The 9,557-nt window shown below is 40.0% G+C and overlaps 1 protein-coding gene across 1 annotated transcript; it reads left to right on the top strand.

The window, feature by feature from the left end:
• The first annotated feature begins 468 nt into the window (after positions 1-468).
• Positions 469-6,037, top strand: LOC145956364 (uncharacterized). Its single transcript, XM_083071949.1, has 9 exons — positions 469-493; positions 1,079-1,456; positions 1,568-1,995; positions 2,158-2,259; positions 2,377-2,550; positions 3,247-3,477; positions 3,958-4,166; positions 5,004-5,348; positions 5,917-6,037. Exons 1-9 carry the CDS (start codon positions 469-471, stop codon positions 6,035-6,037), a joined length of 2,013 nt encoding a protein of 670 aa, XP_082928075.1.
• Positions 6,038-9,557: the final 3,520 nt, after the last annotated feature.

The raw sequence follows: 9,557 nt of genomic DNA, 5'->3' as shown, positions 1-9,557 counted from the left end.
TTTGGATGTGTTTTTTTTGAATATGCTGATTTATGCTGACTAATATTGATTAATGCTGTTGAGCCAAGCTGAGTTGTATGATGTGTTGAAATGTTGTGCTGTGCTGTAATATGCCATGCTGTACTATGCTGAATGGTGTAGTGCTGTAGCCGTTAAGTCGGTGCTGTTGTTTGCCACATACGTGGTGCTGTAATAACCGCTAGCTGGTGCTGATATGTGCCTAATTGAGGGGCCATTATAACCACTTGAGGTGGTGCTGTTGCTGTTGTTGTTGCTGCTGCTAAGTAGTGTCGATGTAGCCGCATCGCGGTGCTGATATTGCTGAATAGTATGAGCTGTGCAAATGTGCTATTAAATATGACGACGAACTTAATCATATTACTATGCATTTAATTATAGGTTGATTTTTAAAGTATACTAGCTTACCCTTTGTTGTTTTCCATGTTGTTGGACTGCGATGATCATACTATGTATGGGAGCAGAACAGGAATAGGTGGGCGTCTTGGGATGAGTCTCCGGCGGACCTTGGAGCTGTTTTGCTTGTGTGGATTTTTTGCTTGTAGCTACTTGGGATAGTAGCATTTGGTTGTAATTTTTTTTGGTGCACTTTAACCCTAGTCAGACCAGAACTTTGTATATTTATATATTCTAGATTCTATATTTATATACTTGTTCTATCTGTCTGGAGTTTCTAGTGTACGATGCCGTGTGTAGTGACTAGCCGGGGCGTTACACTTTAGTGGTATCAGAGCCTGGTTCAGTCTAGTGGACACTCTTTGGGGGTGGTCCCTTTAGGCTTTTTGCTGTGTTAGCTCTGTGCTGTGTTGTTTTACTGTGACGTCTGCTGTGCTGAAAATTGCTGTGCTGAAATTGCTGTGATGATTTGTTGTGCTGTTGATTTTTGTGTGGTTTAGTTATTGTTTACTAAAGATGTTGTTACCTTTGTAGAAGATGACTAGGACAAATGAGCAGATAGCCCGTGCCCTAGAGATGTTGGCCATGGCTATGCAACAACAGAATGCCTATTTTGCTAGGATGGAGGCTGAGAGAGCTGCAGCTGGTGCAGCAAGACCTGCAGGGTCACAGGAGAGCCGGGATCTTGCTGAGTTCCGGAAGTGTAACCCTCCGCAGTTTGCAGGAGATGGGGATTCAGAGGTAGCTGACCGCTGGATCCGTGAGTTGGAAAAGATTTTCACTGTCCTAGGATGTCCTCCCGAGAGGAGGTTAGCATATGTTGTGAACATGCTTGTGGGAGAGGCTGAGCATTGGTGGGGAGGCACCTATCAAATGCTTGTTGCTAGAGGAGTTACAGTTGACTGGGAGTGTTTCAGGACAGTGTTCATAGAGAAATACTTTCCTGAAAGTGTGAGGCACGCCAAGGAGGCTGAATTTATGCGATTGCATCAGGGTGGGATGACAGTATCAGAGTATGCGATAAAATTCGAGCACCTAGCCCGTTTTTATTCGTAGGGTATGCCTGAGGCTTGAAAATGCAGGAAATTTGCAGATGGATTGAAATATGAGCTGAAGAGGATGGTGGTGCCTATGGCCATCACGGAGTTCCCAGCCTTAGTGGAGAAGGCGAAGGTGGTTGAGCAGTTGGAAGGTGGCAACCGTGCTGTGAGGACTATTGGGGGACCATCTAGGTCCAAGAAGGGTGAGAGTCAGAGGAAACCATATGGCAGGCCCCAACCACGGCAAGGAGGTTCTGTTTCTAGGCAATCTTCCAGTGCTGCTAGTGGAGGTAGACAGAGTGGAGGTGCCACTCTGAGATGTTTCAGGTGTGTTGGGCCCCACTTTATCAGGGACTGTCCGCACATGGAGAACCGTTGCTTCAGATGTCATCAGATGGGCCACGAGTCGGCCAATTGTCCTACAAGGGATAGACCAGAGAGGAGCACTCAGAGGAGTAATGTACAGAGGACTGATACTCAGAGGAGTAGTGCACAAAGAGCTGATACACAGAGGGGTGACAGACCTACTACTGCTGGTAGGGTATTTGCTTTGTCGGGTGCTGAGGCTTCGACTTCTTCTGATCTTGTGAAGGGGAAGGGCAAAGCCGCTGGTAAGGATGTGATGATTCTATTTGACTCTGGTGCTACACATTCATTTATATCATATGCATGTGCTGCTTTGTTGGGTGTGCCTGTGTGTGAGTTGGGGTTGAGACTACTTGTGTCGATGCCCGCTTCTGCTTCTGTGATTGCTTCTGAATTATGCGTGGGTTGTCCAGTTGTGGTGAATGAGAAAAAGTACAAGGTGAACTTGATTTGTTTACCTTTGGTGGATATTGACATAATCTTAGGAATGGATTGGTTGTCTGCCAATCGCATCCTTATAGACTGTGCCAATAGGCGGTTAATCTTCCCTCAAGAGGAGGATGAGTTGTTGATCTCAGATGTCCAAGCTGAGTCCCTGCTGAGGGATGGGGCAGAGTGCTGTCTTCTGCTTGCTGCCACGAGTGTGGAGACCGAGAGGATCTTAGCTGGTATCGATGTGGTGAGGGAGTATGCCGAGGTGTTCCCTGACGAGGTGCCTGGGTTGCCTCCTGTTAGGGAGATGGAGTTTAGCATTGACTTGGTTCCAGGTGCGGGACCAGTGTCAGTAGCTCCCTATAGGATGGCTCCTGCTGAGCTGGCTGAGCTGAAAGGTCAGTTGGAGGACTTATTGGAAAAGTAGTTGGTGAGACCAAGCGTTTCACCGTGGGGTGCTCCGGTGTTATTAGTAAAGAAGAAGGATGGAGGTAGTCGACTGTGTGTTGATTATCGACAGCTGAACAAATTGACCATTAAGAACAAATATCCACTTCCACGGATAGATGACTTAATGGATCAATTGAGGGGAGCATCAGTGTTTTCCAAAATTGGCTATCACCAGATTAGGGTGAGGGAGGGTGACATATCGAAGACTGCTTTCAGGACTAGGTATGGTCACTATGAGTATGTTGTGATGCCGTTTGGTGTGACCAACGCCCCTGCTGTGTTCATGGACTACATGAACAGGATCTTTCGGCCGTTCTTGGATAAATTCGTTGTGGTGTTCATTGATGATATCTTGATTTATTCAAGGAACCGGGAGGAGCACGGTGAACACTTGAGGACAGTGTTGGAGATTTTGAAGGCGAAGCAGCTGTATGCTAAGATTTCAAAATGTGAGTTCTGGTTAGATGAGGTGAAGTTCTTGGGACATGTGATCTCAGCTGAGGGGATTGCTGTTGATCCGACTAAGGTGGAGTCGGTGTTGCAGTGGGAGCGTCCCAGAACCTTCACTGATATTCGAAGTTTTGTGGGTTTGGCGGGTTACTATAGGAGGTTCATTGAGGGATTCTCCAAGATAGTAACGCCTCTGACCCAGCTGACTAGGAAGGAGCAGCCATTCATTTGGACTGATGCATGTGAGCAGAGTTTTGTTGAGTTGAAGAGAAGGTTAACTACTTCTCCCGTGCTGATGTTGCCGGATTCTGGTGAACCTTTTGAGGTATATTGTGATGCTTCTCACCAGGGTCTGGGCTGTGTGCTGATGCAAAACGGGAGGGTGGTGGCGTATGCTTCAAGGCAACTGAAGAATCACGAGAGGAATTATCCTACTCACGACTTGGAGTTAGCAGCTGTGGTATTTGCCTTGAAAATATGGAGGCATTATTTATATGGTGCTCGGTTCAACGTTTTTAGTGATCACAAGAGTCTGAAGTACTTGTTTGATCAGAAAGAGTTAAACATGAGGCAGAGGCGGTGGATGGAGTTTCTGAAGGATTATGATTTTCAGTTGATGTATCATCCGGGCAAGGCCAATGTGGTGGCAGATGCACTAAGTAGGAAATCTATCCACATGTCGAACATGATGATGAGGGAGCTAGAGCTGGTTGAGAAGTTCAGAGATTTGAATCTCTGTGTGAAGTTAGCTCAGGATCACATTAGTTGTGGGGCAATTACCATAACTAATGAGTTCTTGAGGCAGGTTGGACTCAAGCAGTTGCAGGATGAGGAATTGGTGAGACTTCTTGGTGTATTGGGTACCGAGAAAGCTGCTGGTTTTGCGCGGGGAGAAGATGGGATCTTGAGGTTTAAGGGCAGGATTTGCCTACCTCAGGATGCTGAGCTGAAGAGAGCTGTGCTGGAGGAGGGCCACAAAAGTAGACTTAACATACACCCAGGTATGACTAAGATGTACCAAGACCTCAAGAAGACTTTCTGGTGGTCTGGTATGAAGAGGGAGATAGCTGAGTATGTGGCGGCCTGTCTGACCTGTCAGAAGGCAAAGGTTGAGCATCAGAAGCCGAGTGGGTTAATGCAGCAGATGGAAATTCCGGAATGGAAGTGGGATAGCATTACTATGGATTTCATTGTGGGGTTGCCTAGGTCCGCTAGGAATAGTGATGCTATCTGGGTGATTGTTGATCGGTTGACCAAGTGTGCGCATTTCTTGCCTGTCAACATGAAGTGGTCCTTGGAGAAGCTGACATAGTTGTATGTGAGGGAGATAGTACGGTTGCACGGGGTGCCTTCCAGTATTATTTTCGACCGAGATCCGAGGTTCACTTCCAGATTTTGGCAGAGTCTACACCAAGCTCTAGGCACAAAGCTGAAGCTGAGTTCTGCTTATCATCCGCAGACGGATGGTCAGTCGGAGAGGACAATCCAGTCCTTGGAGGATCTGTTGAGGGCTTGTGTGTTAGATCACTTGGGTAGTTGGGAGGAGGTATTACCGCTTGTGGAGTTTACTTACAACAACAGTTTTCATGCTAGTATTGGGATGGCGCCGTTTGAAGCCTTATATGGCAGGAGATGTAGGACTCCTCTGTGCTGGTATCAGGATGGTGAGTCAGTGGTTGTGGGACCGGAGTTGATCCTACAGACTACTGAGAAGGTGAAGATGATTTAGGAGAAAATGAGGACTGCCCAGAGTAGGCAGAAATCATATGCTGACAAAAGGCGTAAGCCTTTGGAGTTTGCTGAGGGGGAACATGTGTTTCTGAAGGTGACTTCGACTTCTGGTGTGGGTAGAGCGCTGAAGGCTCGGAAGTTAACACCAAGATTTGTGGGTCCTTATCAGATCATACACCGGGTAGGTCCAGTTGCTTATCGGTTGGCTTTGCCACCGTCCCTTTCAAACCTGCACAATGTGTTTCATGTCTCCCAGCTGAGAAAGTACGTCCATGACCCGAGTCATGTGGTGGAGCTAGATGATGTACAGGTGAAGGAGAATTTGACGTATGAGAAGTTGCCAGTAGCTGTGGTTGATCATAAGTTGAAAGAGTTGAGAGGCAAGTCCATTCCTCTGGTAAAGGTGCTGTGGGATGCAGCTACTGGTGAGGCTACTTGGGAGGTTGAGCAGCAGTGCCGAGAGCAGTATCCATTTCTTTTCCCAAGTAAGTCTGTTTTCGGGGACGAAAACTCCTGTTGTTGGGGAGGTTGTGAGACCCTACTTTCCCTATTCACTTTTTTTTCTCTCCCCGACACCCCCCTCTCCCACTCACTCTCCATTTCCCTTCACCCTTACTCTCCTTACTCCTCCCTCCTCACTTCACTAATCTTTCTCCTTGGGGTGTGAATTCAAGGTGCTGTTTCGGGTGTTAAGGACTAACTGAGGCGTGGGTCACTTTCTTCTTCGTGGAGCTTTTCCCATTCTTCTCCTTTTCTCATTCCCGGAAGTTGCGATCTTCATTTTGAGGTAAGGGAAGCTAGTCATTTGGTTTTTCTGGGGTTGAAACGAGTTCTACGAACTCTTTGGTGGTTGAAAATGAGTGATTTTATTGGCTGAGCTGCTGAAACTTTGGGGGTTTTGTGGTCTTGAATCCAAAGTTTGATTTTCTTTGATTTGTGGTTGCATGCATATAAAGCTGGTATCTTTGAACTCCTTGATGAAAATGTGACATTTTGATCCATTTGCATGTTAATTTTCTGTTAAGATCTGCAGGATTGTTGTTCAAAAATGGTGGAGGGATTGTGTTCGCTGTCGCAAACGGCTGAGCCGTTTGAAGGCGCTGAGCGCTTTGGGGGCAGAGAGCCCCTGGAACCAAACGGCTGAGCCGTTTTAAGGCGCTGAGCGCTTTGGGGGCAGAGAGCCCCCTGGAGCCAAACGGCTGAGCCGTTTTAAACCGCTGAGCGCTTTAGAGGCAGAGAGCTAGAGGAGAATCTCTGGAGGCAAATCGCTGAGCGCTTTGGAGGCGCTGAGCGCCTTTGTACTTTCAGAATTGGACTTTGTAGTCTTCATGAAAGTTGTAGCCTTGGATGTTAGCTTTCCAATGGCGCTGGAATCACTCAAAAAGGAGTTTTAGAACTCTAGATATGGCCGTTTTAGTGAAGAGGGGTCAAGTTATCAGCATTAGTTATAGCTGTTTCGGTTTTTAAAATTTTTCACATGGTAGATGAAGGAATTAGGATTTGGGGTCTTCCTGAAAGTTGTAGGAAATTTTCTTATCATTAATATGATATAAGTATGAACATGATAGGAGCATTATGACTCCAGATATTCTATAACTAGTAATGGTTGTCGTTTTACACTGAGTGATTATGATAAGTTGAAGGTTGTTTTGGATGTGTTTTTTTTGAATATGCTGATTTATGCTGACTAATATTGATTAATGCTGTTGAGCCAAGCTGAGTTGTATGATGTGTTGAAATGTTGTGCTGTGCTGTAATATGCCATGCTGTACTATGCTGAATGGTGTAGTGCTGTAGCCGTTAAGTCGGTGCTGTTATTTGCCACATACGTGGTGCTGTAATAACCACTAGCTGGTGCTGATATGTGCCTAATTGAGGGGCCATTATAACCACTTAAGGTGGTGCTGTTGCTGTTGCTGTTGTTGCTGCTAAGCAGTGTCGATGTAGCCGCATCGCGGTGCTGATATTGCTGAATAGTATGAGCTGTGCAAATGTGCTATTAAATATGACGACGGACTTAATCATATTACTATGCATTTAATTATAGGTTGATTTTTAAAGTATACTAGCTTACCCTTTGCTGTTTTCCATGTTGTTGGACTGCGATGATCATACTATGTATGGGAGCAGAACAGGAATAGGTGGGCGTCTTGGGATGAGTCTCCGGCGAACCTTGGAGCTGTTTTGCTTGTGTGGATTTTTTGCTTGTAGCTACTTGGGATAGTAGCATTTGGTTGTAATCAATATTTTCCACAATTCGACAGACAACCCAGCCTCCTTTGCCATCTAAATCTTCGAATCTCTTAAACTAAACTTCATATTCATATACATATAAATCCGAAGATAAGAACTTCAAATTGATAACGAAAACAAGAAGTGCTAGGCTAATAGATTTCTAACAGAACTTGCCAGTAACTTTGAATTCTGAAATTGGAGCAAGCAAAACTACTTTGACTCCATAGAAGCTTATTGAGTAAACATTCACCTTTCCCTCAAAAATAAAATTTTGTCAAATTAATCTCTAAAATATCAAATAAGTCCTCAAATTAATTTAATTACATACTATTATTTTAGTTTCTGAATATATATTATTACTTTAATCAGATATTTTTAATTTTAGTGGGTGTTTACTGTTTAGTCGAGGGCTCGAGGCCTATGACATAAGGCTTGTGTGTATGAGTCAACGGTCAACTCAATAGAAGACTCGGGAAATCTTATTAGCTATTACTATACTAAACTGTAATAAATTGAATATAAGCCTGACAATACACAAAGGCTATTTGAATAAAGTCAGGTATGTGTATCTGATTTGCTGCCATTCTCATCAATGTCCATAATATTTCCAAATCATCATTATATCCGGCACATCAAGAATTGTACATTTAAAATATTAAAGACCAATTTGTGTTGAAATAAACATCAATATCAAATGATTATCTCATCCACTAGAAGCTGGATAAAAATCATGAGCATCTTCACATAAACATCATAGACTGTACAAGAGTGGTGGTAGTTCTCACTAAAATTTTACTCTTTTTTATTTTTACATATATTATTATTTACTTTTTATAATATATATATTATATTTTAATTTATTATAAAAAAATTATTAATTAATGACATACATCTTATTTAAAGATATGATATTTGTTATTAAAAATTATTTTTATATATACTATAGAAATAATATATGTTGATATATTGTTAAAATGTGTAAATATAGATTATATTGACACTTTTTATATATGACTATATTAATTTCTTGTAAAGATTGTTTTTCATATCTAATATGTTAAAATATATTAATATTTTATTTATATTTTATTCTATTGAGTAATTTCTTTTATTTTATGATAAAATTGTTTTAAATTTTTTATTATTATAATATATTTTATTTTTTGACTGAAAAATTTATTACTTCTTATTCATTAAAGATGTCATAATTTAGTTTATATAGGTTATTTTTCAATTTTTATTTTAGTTTTTAACCTTTTTGATTTTGTTTACCTATATTATGTATAATTGTCATACAAAGTTTTTATTTCTTTTACTTAAACATATTTAATAAAGAAATAAATAAATTTACTCTTATAAAAAAAATTAGACATTATTCTCATAAAATATTTTTGTTTTAAATGAATGTAAAAATCTAGAAGAATTAAAAAAAATAGTAATTATATTATCTTTATCCTAATAATTCATATCATTTTATTACTCTAAAATTAAATAAGTCACTAAAAATTACAATATCACACTTAAATATAATATCATATAAAAAAATAAAAAATTATTTTATTTATGAGAAAATTTTAATTTAATATATATATATATATTAAATTTGTTATTACAGAAATATACTTTTTTAAAAAATTATTATATTTTTAATAAAAAATATTATAAAATATTTTATTATCCTCGTTTAACAAATTTTTTCGATTTGTTACTGTGTACAAGTGTACGATGGGAGCATTCAAGCCAAACTACCTGATGAAGTTCATTTGCAAACTCGGGCCTGCAAAGAATGTGTGAAACTTTAGACTCCATCCATATAGGAATGGGACCCAGTATTCTAATTATAATTATTATGATGGAAAGTGGTTGTCGCTCTCAATATTTATTATTTCTATGTATTTAAATTGATTGATAATAAAAAAAAAACTTTTATATATTAATTTAAAATTAATAAAATAAAATAATAAATAATTTTTAATTTTTTAAAAAAATTTATATACTTAATTTATGCATTAAAAATTTTTAAATCAACAATTAAATCGATGTAGATTGTGAATTATTGAACAAAATAAATATAAATAAATTTATTTTTAAAATAATTAGATCCCTTCACTTAAAAAAATATGTAATAACAATTTGTAAAGAGACGATGGATTTAAGGAAGATAAAAAAAAAAAAAAAAAAAAGTTGGAGAGCTTCTAATGTTTTGCTTTTTTCCAATGTTGACAGGTAAAAAAAACATGAATAGCCTATGTAATCACATAAAACTTGATATTAAGTCAAGATGGAATATACACTTTCCACACGTATAAGGAAAAGTGGACCATTACAGTGATGGTAGAAAAGTGGAACATTACAGTGATGGTAGTCATTGAAAACACATTAAATTAAGAATCACCCAATACATTTAGCAAAAACAAATCAAGTTGTGATGTTTAAATA

Source organism: Cajanus cajan, chromosome 3, assembly GCF_000230855.2.
Source record: "Cajanus cajan strain Asha chromosome 3, NIPB_CcT2T_4, whole genome shotgun sequence".
Taxonomy (NCBI): Eukaryota; Viridiplantae; Streptophyta; class Magnoliopsida; order Fabales; family Fabaceae; genus Cajanus; species Cajanus cajan.
The sequence above is the reverse complement of the archived record's forward strand: the minus strand, read 5'-3'. Positions and strand labels throughout refer to the sequence as shown.